The sequence below is a fragment of the Gopherus flavomarginatus genome, chromosome 13 (assembly GCF_025201925.1).
Source record: "Gopherus flavomarginatus isolate rGopFla2 chromosome 13, rGopFla2.mat.asm, whole genome shotgun sequence".
NCBI lineage: Eukaryota > Metazoa > Chordata > Testudines > Testudinidae > Gopherus > Gopherus flavomarginatus.
This window is the reverse complement of record NC_066629.1, coordinates 12521714-12546066: the sequence shown is the minus strand read 5'-3', so window position 1 is coordinate 12546066 and position 24353 is coordinate 12521714. Positions and strand designations below refer to the sequence as shown.

Genomic DNA, 24353 nt, shown 5'->3' with positions numbered 1-24353 from the left:
CCACGGTAGGATGCATCTCCTTTCCTCGTTCATGGTAGTAACTAAACAAAAAGTTAGCTGGAAGGGGTGAGCATACTAAAATGTCCTCCTCACCCTCCCATCAGTATGTAGCTGGCTACTGCTGTGTCTCTGTATTTCATTGCATTCCACTTTTTCTTTTGTAGCAATTCTTTCTGGGCACTGCATAACTTGAGATAGAATCAGTCTTGCAGCATCCTTAAATCATATTGAAGGAATCACCCTTTCATCTTTCTCACCCCCAACGTTCTTCTTATTACCTAAAATAGAAAAGTAGCTAAGGATGATCCTAGTGCTCATCTCCTGGAGATTAGCACACTTTTCTATACCTCTTGAGAGTGAAATAGAATTCTAGCAAAAGGCTACAGTCTGGGCTTGCGTGTGTGTGGTTAATGAACAGTGTACCTCTGGCTGCAAGTCTTCTGGACGTTTGTCGTAGACATTAATTTGTAAATAAAAAATATGAGCATTTTGTTTCTTCATGCTAGTTCTGTGTGGGATTTTCAAAACCACGCAGTCATTGATTGGGGTAAATGTGTTAGGGCTTAGATATGTGTATATTCCGGCCAAACAGTCTGAACGGTTAAAAAAAAAAAGAAAAATTTGTTTCATAAAGTAGAGATGCTGAGATAGAAAATAGTTTTTGTCAAAAAACAGTTTTCCATTAAAGGAATCCTTTACTTTTGTAGTGTAAGCATGACTTTTCTGCACGGAAGGAAGAAACCAGTAAAATAAGGAGTGGTGAGCAAATGCCTTAGAAGCAAGTATTCATCTTTCACTAAGCTTAAGACATGACTAAGATTGGCCTTCATATGTGTGATAAGTTTGCATGATTTCATATTGTTGTTAAATGTGTGGTCTAGTAATTAGTTTCTGCGTAATTCCTGAAAGAGCAGCCTGCAGCATTTCACATTGTTTGTTTTATAGAATCTGCCTCAATTTCTAAAGGACTGCAGGATCAAACAGTGGCTGTGGGTGCAACTATACATTTCTCATGTGACATTCATGGAAACCCTGCTCCTAATCTTACCTGGTTCCATAATGCAGCTCCTATCCATCTGTCTCCACGACATCTGGTCACAGGAAACAGGTTGAGAATCACTGGCATCACCAAGGAGGATTCTGGGTTGTACCAGTGTGTGGCAAACAATGGGATTGGTTTTATGCAATCCACTGGGAGACTTCAAATCCAGACAGGTATAGGAACATTTTTAACTATCCAAGAACTTAAACTAAAACCTTTTGCTTTTTCTGATACATATTTAGTTTTCTTGCCAAAAGATTTGGTTTATGTATTGACTGCGTCCATTTCTGACCACAGTAATCAGCAAATTATACGATTTATCCATCACTTGTTGAAGTATTTCATGGAGGAGTGGGAGCTATAACCCAGCTTCTTTCTTTCAAGGATCCAGAATTTAAAAGAAGAGGGAAAAAAAAAATCCCTTGCCTCAGATAGTTTTGCATGTTTCTCTTCTAGACAGTGTTGGCTTTTATGAAATTTTAGCCACGTTTTGACAGGAGGAATATTTGGAGAGCTGGAGGTATTTGGTGACTCAGTTGTATTGAATCTCAAACTTTTAAATCTAAATTTCAGGATTAAATCCAAATGTAGCTAAACCTAATTTGAGTCTGATCATTGACTCTATTGTCCTAAATCATCTGAGTTGAATGGTTTCAGAGTCTATTGGAATTTGTCTGACAAATTCCAGACTTAAGGTTTGAGATTTTTGTTCTTGTACACCCCAAGTGCAAATTGAAGATTAATATTGCATCTGCCTTCTCCAAATAAAAGTTTCAATACTGTTAATGGTTTTCAGTCCCTTCTTCAGTAAGGCAGTGAATTGGGGAATTACTAGCAACCAGAAAACTAAAGAACTGTATAAATGACAAATATTTGAATGTGTTCATTTTTGTACCATATTAACAGCTCATCTGTGCATTAGACAATAGATTCCATAGCACAGTGAATTAATTTTATTTATGAATTTTTTTTTTTTAAAAACAGGCAAAGGTTCCAAGCCGGTTATAGTTTCTTCACCAGCTAGTGCCAATGTGGTAGATGGTGGTGATGTTACATTGTCATGCAATGCCACTGGACTACCTGTTCCTGTAATCCGTTGGTACAACAGCCATGGACTTATTACTAGCCACCCCTCTCAGGTCCTACATTCAAAACCACGAAAATCTCCACAAACAAGAAGAGGCAGCACGATTTTAGAACCCGTCTACTTCACCATGTCTCGAGCGGGATCGAGCTCCCTATACATTCAAGCAGTTACTCCAGAGCATGCTGGGAAATACTCTTGTGAAGCAACAAATAAACACGGCTCAGTGCTGTCCGACGCATTTCTTACCGTTGGTAAGCTAACATCAGTGTTTCCATGAGCCTTTTTGATGTTTAACCTTTTCAATTCTCTGGCATGTGCCTTATGTGGTGAAACATCTTTTTAGTGTCAAACAGGTCAGTTTATCAGAATCTGAATTCGAAATTAAGTGGCTATTTCATGAAATGAGTTGGCTAGGTTCATAGTTGTCGCCCATCTCACCTGAGACTAAGGCTTGTACCAGTGTGTCTCAGTATTGTGGCACATCTTTGGGAAGGGAGATGGCTGTGTGGGGAAGCCCCATTTTGGAATTAGAGGAGTGAGTTCTCCAGTCTGATCCAATAAGGGACTTTTGACAAGCACTAAATTCACTTTACAATCTCTACAGGCTTTTTTTTTAAAAAGTATGTTTAGAATCACATGCTGAAGTGTTGTGTAGTTGCAGCCCAGCATTCAGCCATAAAGACTATGGTTCAGTCACTGAGAAATTGGTGCACAGCAAAAACAGTGTTTGAAGAGTCAAGTAAATCTTCAGCTGTTCTCAGTAGCGCGCACACACGCCCCACCACCATCACCAGGACCTTAACTGTGGGTAGATGAGAAATCTAAAAACAGACAATATAAAAGGCTTGATCTTGCAAAGGAAATACTGAGTGTTCATTGTTCTTAGAGGTGCTACTAGAAAGAGATTGTTCTTAAACTAAAGGCACAATATAAAAATAAATCTTTATTTTTGTTATAATTTTATGTACAAGATCACAAAAATATTAATTTTAAAAAGTTACCCTAACAAAAACAAGGGCAAAATTTTAAAAAGCACCCAAATGATTTAGGCTTATGTACGTTTTCAAAAGAGACTTGCACTTAGGCTCGTAAGTTTTATTGAAAATCAATGGGGTTTAGCCTTCTAAGTGCCTTTTAAAATGGGACTGACGAGCCTAAATCCTGTAGATGGTTTTGAAAAGTTTACCCTTAGTCGTGCTGTACAATCGTCAAAACACATCCTAGGGAAAACAGAAAACCCCGTTAAAAGGTGCTGAGCCAGAAAGCAAGTTAAAAACTATAGAAAATACATTGAATGCATAATTCACATAAAACATCATTTTATTTTTTTTATTGCCTAATTTTTAAGCATTCTGGCTTCTGATACAACACTAGTAAATATGTCCTGAAATATATTAAAATCCTTTTTTAAAATATATTTTTCTACTTCCATCTTGATGTGTAGGTGGTTCTTTTTTTAGCAAGGGAGAAACTGACTATAGTAGGGGATTATATAAAAATTGACTACACTCAAAGTGCTATCAAATATATAACACAAAGTGAGTTTTTCCCTAAATGTTTCTAATTAGACTTTAGTAGATTTTTCCCCCCCGAATTAAATGTATATATCTGAAATGATGTTTTCTTAAAAAAACAAACCAAAAAAAACAAACTGAGAAAACAATCTCTCAATGTAGTTCTAATATTAAAAAAACTCTCATTAACGGACCTCATAAACCCAAAATCAAACACAATTCTCAGAACTCATCCTGAATTGGAATAAAAATCCTGGCGCCATGTCTCAGCCTTGTGAGAGTGAGTTCTACAAGTTAAATGTCATACTTGTTTTTCAGTTTCAAATTCGTTGCACTGGCTTCTGATTGGCATTCAAGTGACAGTAAAGGCACTGGTTTTGATCTGTTAACCTTTAAATGGATTTGGAAGCTGGCTGGCTGAGAGCCATCACAATTCAAAGGACTATTGACTTAAATGCCAAAAGATATTTATATGCCATACGACTTTAATAAATCAGTTCTAATAGCAGAAGTCTCAAACCGATGTTGTTCTGCAGTCAGTTCAGTCTACAGTAGGTTCAAGTGAACATGTCAAAGTTTTCAGAAGCACCTGAGTGATTTAGGAAGCTAACTCCATGGCACATAGTGTCTTAAGTCATTTAGATGCTTTGGAAAATGTTGCTCATCTTGAATAGTAACGCCTGTCTTGCAGTGCTGGTTGTAGGAGGCTGTCGTTGGGTATGTTATAGAACACCGACCACAAATCTCCGTGCTAACTTCCATTAAACGCTAGCTTATTTTGTGGGATTGCTAAGGAATTTCTTCCAAGGGTGCAGTGACTAAGAAGCTGAGGACGAATAGTTAACCTGACTAGAGAGGTAGTGGAAGTACCCCACATTGCATCCTGAAATAGATGATACAGAAACCTTGACAAATCCTCTGGTGTAGGCACATAAATCTGAACAGCCTTAATAAATATTACTGTCCTGTGGTGTCTAGCCACAAGTTAAATACAAATTGTTTGCCAATAGTTAACAACTAACCTTCAAGACTAGTGAAAGCAATAATGCCAGTAGGTCTACTCACATCAACCTAAACCACAGCTAATTCCCCCCGTACTGCCGTCCAGTTCCCTGCTCCAACAGTCACCAAGTCAGATTGTGTACATCCAGAAATCCTTACTAGCCCATCACAGGAAAGTACGCCTTCCAACTCATCAGACGAACAGAACGTTGGGTTTTGATACTAATATGCAGCATGCATCACTTTCTCACTGGTTAATTTAGTGTACTAGATACACTTCAAGAGTGAGAATGTTGTCAGGCATTTCTTCTGTTGTCTTGAACAAGCTGATGTCGGGCCTTGAAGGCTTCCTCTTTGTGTTGCTTATGACTCCCATCCCCAAACTCTGCAGCATTCCTAAATAAACCAATGCTTGCTGAGAACATGGGCTTCAGTTTTAAAAAAAAAAACAAAAAACCCTTTCCCTTCCCCTTCAGCTTCCAAGAAGTGGCCAAAAATAGCAGCGACACTTGTTGGTATTTTAATGGAGGTTTGACGGAATCTAAAGTGGCCAGGCCAACACAGCTTATGCTTTACATTACCGAGGAATTTCTGTTTATTTTGTAAACTAAGTTCCCTTTATTCCCCTCCGCTTTCTGGACCCCAACACGTAACAGAAACTTACACAGATCTATATGAAAAAATGGGCAGGACTAAGAACATCTGGCAATCTAGCATTTCAGTGTGCAACCTCAGGAGCTGTCTCATTTCCCTCAGTGTTCTCATTTCAATATTTAAAGTTTGATGCTTGTCTTGATGCTAACCTCAGATGTCCAACCTGCCAGCCCATTGCTGCCTGGAATGTTGACAAGCTATGTATCAATTCCAGGATTCCCTAAGAGTATTTTTGTCTGTTATGCTTTCCAGTACTACTGACCTCATTTCAGCTAAAGCTATGGGATGGCAGGAGGAGGCCCGTAGAGGGCTTTCAGAAATATGTTTAATATCACAAATAGCATTTTAGATCTGACTTGAAGCTTATCTCATTCTTAGCAATATATTTTCAAATGAGTTGGCTGGGTTTCAGCTCTGTAACGTTCAATGTTAGTAGAAATTACTCTCAACTAAAATGTCACAAAGTGAGCTAAGAAAATGCCCTTAATGTAATTTTGTACATACTGTACAGTAAATTGTAATTGTACAGATCTGGTTTAATGCCTTTGAGTTGCTTCAAATTACTCTGTTTATGCTGGTAGAAGTGTAGTTACTTACTTTTCCATCTAAGTACATTGCTGCTACCTAATGTACCTGGTACATCAATTATAACACATCCACTGCTGTCGATCTGCCAGGTACTACACCTTTAGAATGCTTATGTTCAATGAAATATTGCCCTGCTCTGTTACTGCATAGAAGATGCAGTAGAATCTAGGAGTGAAGGGCAGTAGTTCATTATTTTTTCCCAGTGCATGGAGCAAATAGACTTTGTCTTGTAGATATAACCAGTATTTTTCTTCTGCAGTTCCTTTTGAATCTAGTACAAAAGCTGAAGAAGTCACTCCTATGGAGGTTGCCCAAAGTGATGAAGGTGATGGAGATTATGATACAGAAGTGGGGTTCTCAAATTTGTCTCCGACAAAGTTGCATCTTGATGCAGTTGCTACAGAAAAGACACCCAATGGGGCTTTGCCTCCCGAAGCCCCAATCATCCTCAGCCCTCCACAGACACTCAAGCCAGACATGTATAACCTGGTGTGGCGCTCTGGAAAGGATGGCGGCTTGCCCATCAATGCTTACTTCGTGAAATATCGCAAGGTACCTCTTCTTTGCAGGAGATAGGCATAACTCTTGAGCAGATAGTTTTAGGCTTCTCAAGGAACCTATCATTGTTCCAGCAACATGGGTGTTAAGAGCTATGATATCAGCCCAGATTGAAAATAAAATACAGTTGAACCACAGTTTTGCTGTGGAGACACAGGCAGTCTGTTTAGGGATGGTTTGAAATTAGGTGCTGTTTTTTCTGGGTTTAACTGGGCCTTGTTGAACAGAACTCAAGTTTTTATTTTCATTGTAGTACCATTATTGTATGTGTGGAATTGGACTCTGGTTGAGCATTATTCATACAACATTAGTAATTTTAAAAAAATGCATTTCAAGTCACTATGTCTGGTTCTGATCTCACTTGCACTGTGTAGTTTGAATAGAACTTCTGCAAGCAGTGAACTTCCTGGATTAGAATTAGAACCAAGCATCACATCGGACTAAATCTTAAATCAGACATTTTTTTCTGAAGGGCTGTTACGCAGTTCATATTTTTATAAGTTTAAATCCTTGTTCTGAAGCAGAAATACTGCAAGATATTTTTGACCAGGCAAATCCAGGAAATCTCATGACAGCCGATTTAATTTATGAACCAAAGATAGTTGGTTCTGATAAGTATTCAAAACTTTTGGTGCTTAGGTGACCCCTTCAAATTTGTCCATCACTAGCAATTATATTTTCTATATTAAGTGCTTTTATTTATGTATTTTTAGTAGACAGTTGATCATGGTTTTAAAAGCATCTATCTCTTTTATCATAAAAATTATTTAATTGATTTCCTCCTCTTCTAAGATTTCTTTATAAAGCTTAGAAAGAAATGTCTCTTTTGAAGAAAGAATTTGAATCAAGGCCGTCAGTATAAACTTTAGTAATCCATAGCATTTAGAGCTCCCTTCCATGTTTTTATTAAAGTCTTATGTTGTTTAGCAGTTTATTTTTGATAGAATCTCTGCCTTTTTCTTTGGGATTTGGGGTAATGCTTTTCTCAGAAGGTCAGATATTAAGAAAAATCTTTCCTTTGCCTAATGGAACTGGTGAATTCACTGTAAAACAGAAAAAAAGCGGGGGAGGGAGGAAGGAATATGTACACTAATAAAAACAAATCTCCAATCTTTCTGCTGATGTTTTCCAGCCTCTGGCGGTAACCAAGCAGATAAAACACCCCCCTCCCCTCTTTTGTGTTACTCATAACCAATAAACATGTAAAGATGCTTAAATTAATGGAAGGCTGGGATAGGATAGGGTAGTTGACTGTCACCTTTCTCAACTTGGGCTCTGCTTTAATCCAGAGAGGCACACACCATCTAATGGCTGCTAGGTATTCTGCTTGAAATCATTTGTCCTCATTCTGTTTCTTCAGGCACAAACATTTGCAGTAAATATCTATTGCAATATGTACTAATTAGCATTGTTAGCTGTCTCAGCTGAGTGGCAGTGGGCTAAATTAATGTGGAGACTGAATTCTCTCAAGCCTTAATATGGGGGGATCCTGTAGGTGAGGGTTTAGATTTGTTGCAGAAACATGGTTTAGAAGCTCACAGAGCTGCCGCTTGTGCTTTACCTGCTGTGTGGGTAAAAGACTTGGATTTCCAGGGCTGTCACTGACAACTAAGTAAAGCCCATTGAACATAAATAGACATTTTTGGCATTTTTATATAATGTCCAGAAAACCAGCTCAGCTGGAGAAGTATTGATATTTTTCCACATCTAAATTTGAAGTCATGGTTTGTCTTGCTCTTAGCATCTTGTCATTCCCTCTTGTACAGCTGGATGATGGTGTCAGCGTCATGGGAAGCTGGCATACAGTTCGTGTTCCTGGAAGTGAAAATGAGCTGCTTCTCTCAGAACTGGAGCCCTCCAGCCTCTATGAAGTTCTGATGGTAGCGAGGAGTGCTGCTGGTGAAGGCCAGCCTGCCATGCTTACATTTCGCACCAGCAAAGGTAGGTGCTGTGTTTCCTGTATGCAAAGTTATCGCCAAAACATTCTTGTAATTTAAGTTGGCTGTGGCTTGTCTATAAAGCTATTTGTGGAAACAATGGTTGAATGTAGTGTCAAAGGAAGCGCCTATCACAACTAAGGCGGTTGGTAAATGGAGTCTAGCTGTAAGGCAAATTCTGATGGTGTAGTACCATAGCGGTATGCTGAGAGGATTCTTGTTAGTAAAAGACAGCAGACTCTCAATTGTCATGCTGTTTGTGGTGATTATTTGCATCTCAATTCATGAACCAAACGACAAAGGCAACTACACTGTATGTGGACTCTTAGGACTAATCTACAGTGGAAGTGCTACAGCGATGCTGCTGTACCAGTGTAGTTGCAACGCTGTAGCGCATCTGGTGAAGACACTCCATGCCGCTAGGGGGGGAGCTCTCCCATTGTCACAATAAAGCCACCTCTGAGCGGCAGTAGCTACGTCGGCAAGAGACGCTCTCCTGCTGACATAACGCTGTCCACATGGGTGTTTAGATAAGTGTAATTTATGTTGCTCTGGGGGTGGCTTATTCACACCCCTGAGCAAGATAACTTATACCAACATAAGTGGTAGCGTGTACAAGCCCTTACTGAAAGTAGCCTCGCTAAAGTCAGAAGGCAGCCAGGCCCCAGTCAGCCTTTTCCACATAACACTTAGAGAAGTTGAATCCTGACTGGTCCTTCCATTCTGAGTGTCCTCACCCAAATGAATAAAGCTGCTTCAGTCCTGACCTGTGAAACCCCTGTGTAAAAAAAAGCCTTGGCCCTTCCTGTGCAGAAACTTCCAGTGCACATTGGTGTGCTAGTTTTGTAGTGCACTCTGTATTGAGAGCATTAACCCAGTTCTCATTTCCAACTTAAGTGGATTTTGATTTGAGGTTTAAATTGGCCATTAAATGTTTGAATGACCATATATTATCCACTCTAATTCTTTGCATTAGTAACATTTTAAGCAAACAATTGGTCATATATAATACAAGAACTGGCTGTATTAAAAATTTAGACATTCTAGTGGTTTATTTCCAGGAGGAGGCAGCCATATGCTATGAACACTAGTATCAATTTTTAATTGCCAGTTTTGGGGCTTCATTAGATACTGCCACATTGTTGCTAGAGTACTTTCAACATGACTCCTTTACCAGTGTTGGTGATTCCAGTGTACTGAGGGGCATGATTTGGGGGAAGCCAATGTAACGGGTGTTGAACTCACAGCAGAAATCTTGGGTGGGGCTAGTGCATATCATGCTTTATAGCTGTGCAGTTACTATGGAGGTTACTCCAGCCTGAGACTTGTGCAGTGATTCTGCAGGTTGACATGGAGAATTCTCTTCTCCTTCAGCCCCTGAAGAACTCCCTAGTGCACAGCTAGCCTGGCTGGGAATTGGAGCTAGGTTTAGTGCCAGCTGCACCACAGTTCAAGTTGCTATCTTGTATAAAAGCAATGGGAGGGAGCATACTGTAAGGATGCAGTGAACAGATCTTTTTCCGGCAATGTCTTCTGCAGTCGCTGAGTTATTTGTCATATCTCAAACTTGTTTTAGAAAGAACATCCTCCTCAAAAAACACTCAGCCCCCATCTCCCCCACATGGCATTCCTAAATATCCTGTCATTCAGGAAGGGACAAATAACTTTGGGGTGGTCCTTCCAGACCTGTCTCGACACAGTGGAGGTAGGTGAATGGACCGTCTCCAATTCACGTTAGATGTTACAATATAAAACGAGATGCATTGAAGCTAATTTCTCAAGTGCTTATAATTGTTTGTACTTCTGTGTCATGTGTCCCTGTTTATTCCTTAGGTCTGTCTTTCTGTTGCAGGTCTTCCTCTTGTGAATGATCCGTTAGCAAGGCTCAGATATAAGTGACTTCAAACTACCAGATTTTCTATGCTTGTGTGCATTTTTAGGGGAAAGGATCAGATTATTCATGCTTTTAAGAGTGTTAACTAAAAGGTTCATCCCAGTCAGTGAAGCAGTGTATTAAGTAGTTACCTTGATTCATCCAGTCATTTGTTGTGACTTGCAGTAATTATTTATGAATCCTCAAAATGCAGTGCCTGTCTTGCATAAGAGTGTAATTTATACACTGAGATGTCCTTAAATGGATTTCCCATCCAGTGAATTTGATATTTAAAGGGACGCTTCCCTTGAAATTTAGTCAGTTTCTAAAAATGAGTTGAATAGTTTGCCCTGCTTGACCCCTAATCTCACTGCCAATTTTGATAATTTACAGGGACTTTTTTCTTATGTTTGTGGTCTTCTCTCCTCTCTGACTTTTTGTGAAAGACCAGCAAGAACAGGAGCAACAAATTATACAGAGGAAACTGAAGGTGACAATACACAAAGGTGCTATCAGATGCACAAATTCAGTGTCTTTTCTGTAGTTTATCAGTGATAGACAAACTGGATATTGTAAGAATAAGTAATTCATTTTCCAACAGGTGTGATTTTTAAGTTGAAAATGTCCCTTTAAATATCTTACTGCTAAATGTGTCAGCCTTCCTGCAGTGCACTAAGGCTTGTTTGCAGAGATCATTGTCAAAGCGAGGGTAAATAACATGAGCACAAAATGTAAAATTTTCAAAGGCACCCACGTCCAATTTTCAAAAGTGACTAAGGCTCCTAAGTGCATATGTCAATTTTGTAAATGAGATTTAGCCTCCTAACTCCCTTCAGCACTTTTGAAAATGTTACCCAAATAGACTGAAAACGAGTTTAAGAATTTAAAATCCAGTTAGTGCCAGATAACCTATTGCCTTTCTGTTCCTTATTAAATACTTTCCTCCCTCTGTGGCACTTGTGGTTTAACAATGTGTATAAGCCAGTGCAGTGAAGACTTAACCATTCTGACTGATGAGACATCTTATAACCAGATTGCTAACACCACCTCTTTCCATTTTCTCTGTTCCCACTGCTGTCTGTAACTTCAAGTGAGTTCAGTAAGTATTGATATCCTTTCTTACATGCTTGGTTTGCTCTTGTTTGTTCTAAATTATGCTTAAGCAATACAGTGCTTAGTAGTATTTATGGATCAGGTGGTTTTTTTTTTTTTTTTTTCATGGTTCTGGGAATTTCAGTTCACATTTTTTATTCTCACCAAACCAACCTGCTGCTGTTGTATATGCTCCTTTTGTTGTAGTCCCAGGGAAGAGGTAGGGTTTAGTGTATTAGCACGTCTCTTTCAATTCTGTTGAGTAAAGAACATAGCTCCATGTTTTCTGGTTATTTAAGAACTTTTTTTTGCGCTCCCACAGTTCAGCTGCATTGGTCTGATGCAGCGTAATCACTGATGTTAGAAATGGCTGTGTTCTCATCCATAACTAAGTTTTCATACACAGTTTAAGACTTTTTAGTACTAGGGTTCTTCCCAGCTCTTAAGGATAAAAGGAGGAGGATTTAAAAATCTCCATGTTTGAAACACTTGGTCTAACTTAATTGATTAAACTAATCATAAGTGTGCTCTGTAGAGAATAGAGTTCCATGTTTCTCATCTAACTCCTGTGTACATCTTTCTTAATTTCCCATTTCAGTTCCAGAAGCTCCAGATCGCCCTGCTATCTCCACAGCTTCCGAGACATCTGTCTATGTCACATGGATCCCACGTGCAAATGGTGGCTCCCCCATCACTGCCTTTAAAGTCGAGTACAAGCGTATGAGCCGAAACAGTGATTGGCTAATTGCAGCCGATAGCATCTCTCCTTCTAAACTGTCAGTGGAAGTTCGCAACTTAGAGCCAGGTATTAAAACTCTTTCGCTGCCTTTAGGATTTTTAGTTCCACATTCTTTTTCTTTTAGATGATGATTTTCTCATGAGGAGAAGTATTTCTTATTTCTGGTCATGCCCTTCAGCAGCTAAAATAACAGACTCATTAAGAATACTAAACACGATTAAAAACACAGATTTTATCTGTAATTTCTGTCTCAGGTTAGGAATTTGTTTGTTTAATTGAAGTTGACTTTTAGCTCTCTAAGAAGGAAACAGTCCTCTCACCCCCCCCCCCCCCGTTCAATTTTTATTAATGTTTGTTGTTTGTGTACATTTTCTTTCAACCTCTCCCTGCTTAATTGTCATTTCTGGTAAATACTAAATCTAGGTTATGATTGCGATGTGCTTCTCTGCAGCCATTCCATTTGTTTTTCATTGGGCTGGGAAACAAGAGAACAAATATACTAACTGTTTTGATGAGACAGAAGTTATGGGGCACTTCAGAAATAGACAAAGAAGGACCGTGGTCCATGACATCTAGATATGCACGCAACTAGTCTTGTGGGATATACTCCCATAATCTTAATTGGACATCCCTGCTCTAGGAGGGGGAAAATAGCATTTCCTTGCCTTTCTCATGGGTGAAAATTTCTTTCCAGTCCAATTATCTGACTAGCTTTTCACCACTGCTTGAGAGCAGGTTCTGTCACAGTTGAGCATCTAAAACTACTAGACATCATTGATGGCAAGTAATTTTCTTTTTGAATCCCAAAAGATCAATTTAGAACTAATTCCACTATGATCGGGTCTTATCTCAGGTTTTTTAAATCATTTGAGCTCTTTTTCTAGTGCTTGGGTATTTTTATCTTGCCCCCTAATTTTATCTTTTGCCTTTGAAAGGAGCAACGTACAAATTCCGTGTGATTGCTGTTAACAATTACGGAGATAGTCCACGAAGCTCACCGTCTCGGCCATATCAAGTCGCTGGCTTTACCAATCGTTTTTCCAACCGCCCAATCACAGGACCTCACATTGCCTACACTGAGGCAGTCAGCGACACTCAGATCATGTTAAAATGGACTGTGAGTACACTTTCTTTCTGTTCTTTTCTCCTTCTATAGACTAATTCTTACTGATTTGGCAGTTAGAAATCTTTTAAAAGTGAAGGATCAAGAACAACACACTCAAGCTAGCAATGTAGTTGTTTTCCTCAGTACTGAGTGGTATTCTTAAGAGATTCATGGTTGGCTCCATCCCATGAACCATATCAATCTACTCATTTTTTCCTATATTGTAAGATTTAAAATCTAGAAACCTGAGTTGTTGCTGTACTTCTGATACTGTCTTGTAGTGGATGTTGATTAACAGCAACTTTGACTCCTCCAAACAGCTCAGAAGTGTTATTTGATAATAGATCCTGTTTTAGATTGAGTCTTTGAAAAGAATCCACCATTGTATTATGCACACTCTAAAAAGTCTTAACCAAGCCTCAAAATCATATTCTCTGAGAATTTTCAGTAGGCTATATCTGAAGAGGAAGTGTATCCAATAAACATTCCATATTGCAAAAACATTCCACTCCTTTCCTCTGTAACTCCGTCTTTCATAAACAAATATTTTGAAGTCCTTATTGACGTCCACCATACCATTAGTTTTCTGCTTTCTAGTACACTAAATTAACCAATGAGAAAGTGATGCATGCTGCATATTAGTATCAAAATTCAATGTTCTGTTCGTCTGAGTTTGCTGCTTTTGTACACTGATGTTTGCAACCATGGTGCACCAGGAGGGTAATTTCTAAACTCCACAGAATTCCCAGTTCTACAGTTTGTCTGAACAATTCAGCCTTGAAAGAGGAAAATAATCATCAGTAATTAACTGAAGAAACTTTAGTCTAAAATGTCTGAGGACTACATAAGAGTGTTTTTACAGAATTCTCTATTAGCAGAATGTTATGTTTTTGAACTCAGAGGTTAGGAGATACCGACTGTGTCTGCACTACAGGGTCAGTGCCAGCATACGCATGTCAGCATAGCCCCGCTGGCATAGCCTCCTAGTGTAGATGCGACCTACACAACGGAAGGAGTTTTTCTGCTGGTATAGGAATAACATTAGCTATGTTGACAGAAGCACTCTTTTGTTGCCATAGCTGCATCTGCACTGGGGATTTTGTCACCACAGCCATGCTGGTTGGACGTGGGTTTTTTCACACCTCTGATTGACATAGCTATGCTGATGCCAGTTTTAAGTGTAGCCTAAGCCAGTCAATTTAACCCGAGTTAAAGTTGCATGGATAGCCTTAACTCTGCACCCTGTGCCTCACAGCAGTCTTCAACTGCATGACTACAGACTATATCCGAAATTATATAATTCTTGTAATAGCGTTTCTTTTCTTTGGTCATAATTTTTTTTGGTCCAGTATAGCTTTGACTTAAAATAAAATCTTCAAATGAGAATAAGTCCCATTTTGAAAAAGGGATATAGGAAGATGTCCAGAGCTCCCTGCTGTGGACCCCTTCTGGGCTCTTAAGAACTGCAGTCCATCCTCAGCCCATCAGCAGGGCTTTCCCCAGTCACGTCTGCATTCACTGCAATATGTTTGACTAGACTTTTTTCACAGTGCAGTTAACTTAGCTCCATATACATGCAAAGTAGATCCTTCAGTTCACACCGTGAAACCTGATAAAAAGAAATCTGTGCACTCTCAGTTTAATTTTTGAAAGGCTTATTGCTCTGTCAAATCAAATACAATTTTCTTAAGCATAGATGCTGACTCCATGGGTGTTCTTGGGCTGGAGCACCCACAGGAAAAAAAATAAAAGGTGCTCAGCACCCATTGGTGGGTCCTGCCCACTGGCGGTCCCTGCCTATCAGCTCCTGCCCCCCAGCACCTCCCGCCTGCCGAGGATCAGCTGTTTAGTAGCGGGCAGGAGGCACTGAGGTGAGGGGTAGGTGATCAGTGGAAAGGAAGAGGTGGAGCGAGAGTGGGGAGTGCTCAGGGGAGGGGGCAGAATGGGGCAGGAAGAGGTGGAGTAGGGCGGAGCAGAAAGATTTGGAGCGGTGGTCGAACAACCCCTGGGAGATCAGAAAGTCAGCGCCTCTCTTCTTAAGCACTGAAAGCACTGACTTACACGGAGGCCTGTTTTCAACTTTCAAACCACAGTTGTTTCAGCTGTTCAGAAAGATTGCAAGATTTTTTTTTTCAGTGGGAAGGATGTGTTTCATTCTCCTTGTGAACTGCTAAGTCAAGGACACTAAGAAATTTGTGCAGAAATTCTCAGCCAAAATGGAAGTTTCAGACAGCAACTGGTGACTGACAGGGGATTAGAATGGAAACTGTTACATCATCTGAACTACAGTGGTTTCTTCTACTACTTCTACCTAACTTAAGCCCGCTCTTTCTTTAAAATATTTCTGGTCTCTTCCTGAATGAAGTAAATTTATTTCTGCCATGATGTTGTTGAAACATAATCAGATATTTTAATTTTAAATAGATTTATCCTTTAATGTACTATTTTATTCTCTTTTCCAGTATATTACTTCAAGCAACAACAATACCCCCATCCAAGGATTTTATATCTATTATCGGCCAACTGACAGTGACAATGATAGTGATTACAAGAGAGAGATTGTAGAAGGTATGATGTGGCGTATGCATTATCAGAGGCAGTATGCCAGATATTTGTTGGGGAAGACAGTCATGTAACCATAATGGCTGTGTTTACATAAAATCTGAACTACTTTACCCAAACAAATTCAGTCTAAATAATATATTCACTAGCAGTAGAGATCTTAACTGTTTAGCACCAAATTCTGCCCCCGCATGAATTTTTCTTCCATCCATAGTTCAAACTTAATAGATTTTAAATTCCTCTTTTAAATTGTTCCAGCTGCATCATTGCAAGACCTAAATGCAGATGCACTTAAACCGGTTTAGCCTAATCCACTAATTTACTAAAATAAAACAAACTGGCATAAATGAGATTTAAACCAGTTTACCTACATCTAACTATTAGGGATTTCCACTGGTGTAATTAAGTGGCTTTTAGATTTAGTTTCACTGGTGCGAGTTTTCTGAGATAAATAAACCCGTAGTTCTTCTTCAAGTGATGGTTACGATATGTATTCCACATGTGGGTACGTATGCACACCATGCACCCAAGTCTGGAATTTCTTCCAAGCAGCATCCGTTGACCCGCACATGCACAGTAACTCTTGTGCTCCTGACCGAGGGTGTAAGAGGCAAAGCAGGTCAGTGCCTCTCCAGTTCCTTCTTACCACTGCATAGCCTGAGGCAGAATCGTGTCCTCCTTTGCTGTTGCAGAACCTGGAAAAATTATAAATTTATAAATAGTTTCTCTCAGCCTAGAAACTTTAGTTAGTGTATAGTTTAGTTTAGTTTAGTATAGAATAGAATACTCCCCCACCACCCCTCCCTGGTTATGGGACTAGGTGAAAGGTCCATGGATTCAAGAACTGCATCTCCTGCCCTCGCTCCTTCTCCATCAGCGACGAGTATCACTGGTGCCTGCACTGTCTGAGTGATGCACATTTCTGCAAAGTGCAGTATTTGTAAATCCTTCCTACTCAGAACTAGAGAGCTCCATGAGCTCTGACTGAAAATGTTCTTGATGGAAGAGGTTACGAGGCCCCACTCCAACCTGGGCCCAGGAGCCCCCGCTATACATCTGCCTCTGCCAACCAGCAAAGCTCCTCCAAACATGACCCTTGGAGCAGAACCCTTAACATCGAACCCCAAGGACTTATCACACAAGGCTCCCCATGTGAGTAATAGACACTTGCATGGGCATAAGGACAGATCCCTGCAGCAGACTGTCCAGCAAAAATGTGTTTCCTCCCCAGACTGGTCCAGGTCGGGTGAGATGTCGCATATGGAACCCGCAGAACCAGCTCAACCCCCAAGTTGGAGCGTAAGGTGCAGAAAAAGAGCAATCTGGCAGTAACAACGGTATCAGGGGTGGGAAGATAGTCACTTACCAGTCCCGTCAATGAGTGCAAGTCTAGATTCGTCGTTGCTACCACCTTATCTATCCAAAGACCATCTGGCTGCATCAGATGTAATGGGTCCTTCAGTTGTCAACATTGGAACTCCTCGGACTCTGGGCCGTATGGAGACCTTTTTTAACACTGGAGGATATCTTCTCCTCTGCCCACAATCTCCACTCCTTTTGAGCCCTGCCCACCTGACAGATATCCTTACTCCAGAGGAGGAGCTGTTACCATTGTCTCGAGAGAGGTCCCATCTCCATCCATCGGGCAGGAGCACTTTGGTACTGATAGTACCGCTGCTGCCAACGGAACCATCCCTGGAATCAGAGGATATAGCTGCACCAGTATCTCTGGGACGGTACAGGAGCCCTGATGCATCTGAGGCATTATCATCCCTCCAGTTATGACCCACCCCCACCCCCCAGGGACCCCTGATATTGATTTCCATAAGGGCCTATGCATTTGGGGCCCTTGAGACCGCTGTGGCAGGCGCCTCGGGCACCCCTCAGGAGTCATTCCACTTCACCTCCCATCAGCTGGTGCCTTCAGTGTATGAGAAGGAAGAACCAGAACCGGTTCCAATGGGGGCCTCCTCATTTTCCCTGGAGGAGGCCATCACTCCTTTGTTGCCCTCTCTGCCGGATGACCATCAGCAACATCAGGAGTTGTGGCAAAGGATCACTAATGATCTCCAAATCCTGCTAGATGAGGTCCAGGGACCCTTGACATCCACTCCTCGACATTTTTGCAACCACAGGAACTAACCAGAGTGGCCCTTCCAATCAATGAGGCCATATTAGAACTGGCCAGAGCAGTCTGGCACACACGCCAGCAATTTGTGCCCCTACGCCAAAAAGAGCCAAAAGATGTTTTGTGCTGGCCAGAGGGGGCTGATTTCATGTTTTCCTATCCTGCTCCTAATTCATTGGTGGTACAGGTGGCTACAGAGAGAACTCAGCCACACTAACAAAAAATCTATTCCGACAGATAAAAGGTCAAAGACACTGGACCTCCTGGGTAGGACGGTTTTCTTCTCTGCGGCCCTCCAATTTTGTTGCGATAATTACCAAGCTTTGTTAGCAAAATATGATTTTAACACTCAGACCAGGGTCACAGAATTTAAAAATAAAGTCCCCATGGAACACCAAGCCCAGTCCCAGTCTTCTCTGGGCAATGGGAGGTTGGTAGGAAAGGTGGCTTCCCAGGCGGCAGTAAATGCTGCAGGTATAGCATCCAGATCTCAGGCCACAAGACTGGTCATGCGAAGGGATTCGTGGCTCCATTCTTCGGGCTTCCCAAGGGAGGGCCAACATACTATCCAAGACTTCCCTGTTCAGGAAATCCTGACCCAAAGCAGGAAGGATTCTACTAGGTTCTGCTACCTGGCTAAATAGCAGCGATTTTTGGCCTGGGCACATCGCCACCAGCATCCACTTGATATTGTAGGCATTCCAGACTGTATTCTCTTCTTAAAGCCTTCAGTTCACTGCGAGTACACCTACCAGCAGTTAATGCCTTCCTCTCCCTGGTGCAAGGATGGTCTGTCTTCACACACTTGACCACAGTTTGATTTATGAAGGTCTCGATCAGGACCTTCTCACCAGACATTAACCCTGCGCCTCAATGGTACCTTAATCGTATCTTTTCAGTACTCAGAGGTCCACCCTTCGAACCTCTGGTGACATGTGTCTTGACTTGTCTGTCCATGAAGCCAGCTTAGTAGCCATTACTTTGACAAGAAGCGTCAGTAAGCTGGGAGCCATGATGGCAGCCTCTCCTTACACAGTATTGCACAAGGAGGTTTCCCTTTGGTTACATCCCAAATTCTTCCTCGAGGTTGTGTCTGAGCTGCACATCAGTCAAGCAGTACTTAACTGTTTCCAACCCAAAACCCCACGTTTCTTCCAAGGAGAAGAGACTTCTCTCCCTTGACATCAGGCACACCCTGGCATTCCACAGGCTGAAAACTGAACCTGTTAGAAAATCTAAGACTCTCTGTTGCCTTGGCAGAAAGGTCACAGGGACAAGCCATATCCTCACAGGTTTCGGGATGCATCTTAGAATGCTACAAAATAGCAAAACTTACCTCTCCTGGGCCTATCCCAGCTCGCTCCATATAGCACAACCTGCCTGCACAGCATCCTTATCGGGCAGTCCACTGCAGCACATCTCTGGAGTGGCAGCTTGGAGTTCGAGCCATACTTTCACATCACACTATGCTCTAACTCAAGCAGCAATTGGCAGATGCAGCCATAGGAACGGCAGTAGTACAAACATCTCTGCTATCAGTTTCATTGCACCTTCCTCCAGTCAACACTACTTGACAATCACCCGTGTGTGGAATCCATATCGGGACTGTCACTCGAAGAAGAAATGGAGGTTACTTACTGTAATTGGAGGTTCTTTGAGATGTGTGGTCCCTATCTGTATTCCACTACTTGTCCTCCATCCCCTCTGCTTTGGCTCCAGTTGGATTGCAATAAGAGGAGGAACTGGAGAGGTGTTAACTCGCACTGCCTTTTACCAGCTTGGTTAGGAGCACGAGGAGAGTTACTGTGCATGTTTGGGTCAACAGACACTGCTTCAAAGAAATTCTGGACTCTGGTGCATACCCATGTGTGCAATACAGATAATGACCAGGCATCTCGAAGAACCTGCAGTTACAGTAAGTAACATCCATTTGCTGTTGCAAATTGGAAAGCCCTCTCCAGTTACTTGTTAGTAGGTGCTTAATTTTTTACTCTTTGTTATAAGGGAGCTTCTCTGAGCCCAAGATACTGCAACATTCAGTAAATGTTAGCTAATTTGACAGTTGAGCGTTATTCACGTTTTGCTGTTCGAACACATTGATAACAGATACTGTAAGCCAGTGGGTTATTTTGCTGGGAACTTTTAGATCATCATTTTCATGGAAGAAGTAGTCACATTTTACATTTTTTAACACCCTCTTAATCATCTGGCCTAAGTAGCAGCCTCGTTCTGCCCCATTGAAGCTAATAGGTTTTTTGCCATTGACTTCAGTTGAGGCAGGACCGGGCCCTTCCTTTTCAAATTCTTCCTTCTTTGGCTGTAGCCTGCACAATACTCTAAGGTGTGACATAAGCTTTTTCAGACTGTAGGACTGTTAGGGCTGATCTACGCTGGAGGGAGAGGGGAGGAATTGATCTAAGATACGCAACTTCAGCTTCGTGAATAGCGTAGCTGAAGTCCAAGTATCGTAGATCGGTTTACCTCTCATCCTCACGGCGCGGGATCGACGGCCGCGGCTCCCTGTGTCGACTCCGTTTCCGCCGTTCGCGCTGGTGGAGTTCCGGAGTCGACGGGAGCGCTTTTGGGGATCAATATATCGCATCTAGATGAGACGCGATATATCAATCGCTGCCTGCCGATACGGCGGGTAGTCTAGACTTAACCTTAAATATCTAGTGTTGGTGCTCAGAGGGTCGCTTCAAAGCTTATGCAGTCAATATCTTTGTCTGTAAACATATTTTAGCCTTCTGTGACACAGAACTTGTGTGTATATGAATGTTGCGTACAGGGCAATTGTTTAAATGTGCCTCAACTATGCTGTGAAATTTGCTTATTCCTGATTTTCAGGTTTATGCAAACTGACATCTTTGTGGCAGTCTGCTCAGCGCAGCTGTCCCAGAGCCTGCAATTGAAATTCACATGGTAGCAACCTGAAACATTAAAACTTTTATTTCCTTGTTTCTGTAACATAGTGAAAGCTATTTTCAATACAAATGTGACTGGATTCTTTTTTACATTAAAAAAATATATAGAAGCATGTGATCCTTAACTTAAGTGCCAGGCCTTTTGGTTAACCCTAACACATTACAAATGGCTACCGTTGGCCTTCACAGTCTTCCCTCTGTTGCTCTTGAATCAGTGTTTTGACAGAAGATTTTATCTTGCAAAGACTCTTTTACTGGGGGAAAAGCTGTTGTGATGGTTGTGTTAGTTAACGAGTTGCCTTAAGCTTTCATTAACATTTCCTGCTAAGTCTTGTCTTCTGAGACGGAATCAAAAGCTTACAGAAGGTTTTTCCTCTGTAAAAGTTGCCACAAGCAATTTTATAAAAATGTTTGTGTGTTTGCGTCATATGGCTCTCCAGTATTTGTACCTTTCAGCAAAAGCAAAATTAAACCTGCCCTTTCCTGCTTAGATGGGCTGAATTTTTCCCTGTTGCCTCGATCTTGGAGATTGAATTTTAACCCTAAATGTAGTCTGATGTCAGTTGTTTAAAGGTTTTCCCTTCCTAATGGTGCAGGGAGAGCACAGTTAAAGCGCCTGTACTGATTCCAGTTCCTCTAATGGTTTGAAGCAGAAACCTAAAACCTGGTGTAGTAATTACTGAAAGGAATGTTTGGGGGTGGAGGAAGAGAGGAGACAGAAGTAAAAAGCCTTGGAAAAATGTACTTTAGGAATAAGCCAGCATCAACCAATATTTAAATACAAGTTGTTATTTGGGGCATCTATTCATTTTAGTGTGTGTGAACTGAGAGCTGTGTTTCATAGGAGCTCACCACTGGGAGCACTGAAAGAAAGCAGTTTAAAAGAGCCTTCCTCATGTCGTAGAGTGAAAAACACCCTCCTTTTTAGGGTATTTTTAGTGACACTGCAGTGGGAATTGTACTGCAGCTTTAATTCTGTTGCGTTAGAATGGAATCTTGATGGCACAGCCCTTCCAGCCAAGTGGGCTTTATTTTTTTAATTAATACTTAAATCAGTAGGTGGTATGACAGTTTCTTAGAAACAGTGGAAACAGTTCAAGGTGGTATTTTCCAAGAGGGATTAGAAGTGCTCAAACAGTTAATTAAACTCTCAAAAAAGGGTCCCTGTTTATTAAAATTTGTCACAAGTTTGTGAAAGTAAAAACTGAGAGTGATTTATACTGAAGTGCTCTGTACTTCAGGAGGGTGTCTAAATGAAAGGTTGGCTAGCAGCCAGAGTTAACAAAATCATTCTATTCGAAAAGCTTGCTTGGATTGGAGTCCATGCCACAAAAGACTGAGAGAGTGAGAAAGACAGGCCTGTTATCTGAGAGTGTTCCCTAGTATGTTTCACATAGTAGAAGTTAAATTATTTGTGGCTTCTACTAACTGAGCTAGGAGAGATCATAACATCAACTTTAGCTGAATCTTTCCTATGAAGATATTGGGTGACTTGAATTTTAACTAGGACCTCGCATTTATAGTCACTGAAGATCTCCTGGTACCCTTGAAAGAGTCAAGGTATATCACAGCACGCTGGCCAAATTCTAATGTGAGAATAATTTAATTAAATTCTGTCTCCCTAAACTTCTCCTGTTTCAGTTTGATACAGTAGTCTGCCTCACTGCTTGCCATGAACATTGTATGATGTTAATCAGCTGGCACATTCCGCCCTAGAGGCATGCATGTGAATGATTGATGAAGAGATTCCTGCGTGTATATGTATGGTAGCTTGTAAAGTGCTTAAGAATCTTTCACGATGGAAAGAGTCATTCCAAGTGTAAGAAATCAAGATTAGTTTGTCTTTAAAATTAGAATTGTGTGTGTCAACCAGAATTTCCGTTTCATAGGAAATTCCATGATTTTTAAATTGATTTCATTCAGAACAGAACCAAAGAATTCTGGTATTTCTAACAGAAAAACATTGCCTGAAGAGTTTCCATCAGCTCTGTTTAAAAGTACAAGATGTAATATTTTAAAGATAACACATTCTGTGCTCACCAAGCAAAGCTGTGACAACCCAGCATCATACTTTTGCCCAGTGAAAAGGGCATGACGCTATATTTTCTTCCATGACTCAAGATATGTTCTCTCCCCCACACTCTCACCTGTCTCATATCAAACAAGAAAACAAATCTTATTTCATTTTTCTTTCTAGGTACAAAGCAGTGGCACTTGATAAGCCACCTGCAGCCAGAAACATCTTACGACATTAAAATGCAGTGCTATAATGAGGGAGGAGAAAGTGAGTACAGCAACGTAATGATGTGTGAGACGAAAGGTGAGTTGGGGCACTTCTGTTTATCTGAGGGCTCGTCTACACTGACGGGGGATCGATCTAAGATACGCAACTTCAGCTTCTTGAATAGCGTAGCTGAAGTCAAAGTATCTTAGATCAATTTACCTCTGGTCCTCACGGCGCGGGATCGATGGCCATGGCTCCTTGTGTCGACTCTGCTTCCGCTGCTCACTCCGGTGGAGTTCCGGAGTCGACGGGAGCACGTTCAGGGATCGATATATCGCGTCTAGATGAGACGCGATATATCGATCCCCGAAAAATCGATCGCTACCCGCCAATACGGCGGGTAGTCTGGGTGTACCCTGTGAGGTAATGTCAAATGTAAACCCTGATGAGAAAATTACCCTTTGATCCTCTGCTCGCTGACCCTCTCATTTATTTTAAAAAGTTGATCCCATCTCCTATAACTATGTTTGGAGGATTGTTTTTATTTACTGTTGCATTGGTCTCTATACAGTCAGAAAACCTCAGCATTTGTCTCCAGGAAAGACGGTTTGCAAAGATGTTTAGACCTATCGGATCTATTGACAGTCCCAGTTCATCCGATGTTGGTGGTCTTTCCTTAGGCAGACACCATCTTGCTGTGGCTTAGTTGGTTACTGGAGATAATATACTTCTGCCTACACTGTCTCTTCGGGACTTGTTCAAATTCTTAATTCATGAGTAAGTTGGCTGCCACTCACATCAATTCTTCCTGCCTCTGGCAAGAAGATAGGAATACTGTTCTCTGAAAATGTCAGCGTAATTATTTGCAAAAGAAATTAACGATCACAGTCACTTCAGTTTCTTAAGCAAATTAATCTTTAAAATCAAGTGACGTTGTAAGGGGAATATGCTGACACTAAAAGTACAATACGTCTTCAGGTGCACTACTTCTGAGAGGAGTCTACAAGCGTGCACATCAAACTTACAGCGCAGTACCTATTACCTGACAGAGCACGGCTGAAAGCTGCAATCTCTCAGACTACCTACATCTGGTGGAATATATCTACCCAGAGTCTGGCTTAGTTATCAACAGCTCTGTAATTCTTCAAGATTTTAAGACTATACCAGGGGGACAACCTGCTGTCATACATTCATGACATTTCCTTTAAGTGCTTGCAAAGCCATGCTCTGAAGTATCCCTAGCCTCTTTTTGCTAGAAGCTGGGAATGGGCGACAGAGGATGGACCACTTGATGATTACCTGTTCTGTTTGTTCCCTCTGGGGC

At 41.1% G+C, this 24353-nt stretch overlaps 1 protein-coding gene across 6 annotated transcripts in view; it reads left to right on the top strand.

The window, feature by feature from the left end:
- The window catches only part of CDON (cell adhesion associated, oncogene regulated), a 95396-nt gene that overhangs the window by 49066 nt on the left and 21977 nt on the right, over positions 1-24353 (top strand). For 5 of the 6 annotated variants that reach the window (XM_050921545.1, XM_050921544.1, XM_050921550.1 and 2 more), the window contains exons 7-15: positions 946-1215; positions 2027-2380; positions 6147-6439; positions 8212-8386; positions 9959-10087; positions 11946-12152; positions 13022-13203; positions 15654-15759; positions 23003-23125. In XM_050921545.1, the coding sequence (XP_050777502.1) occupies positions 946-1215; positions 2027-2380; positions 6147-6439; positions 8212-8386; positions 9959-10087; positions 11946-12152; positions 13022-13203; positions 15654-15759; positions 23003-23125 (1839 nt within the window). The remainder of the gene's footprint in view (positions 1-945; positions 1216-2026; positions 2381-6146; positions 6440-8211; positions 8387-9958; positions 10088-11945; positions 12153-13021; positions 13204-15653; positions 15760-23002; positions 23126-24353) is intronic. The other variant, XM_050921546.1, reaches the window with a different exon arrangement.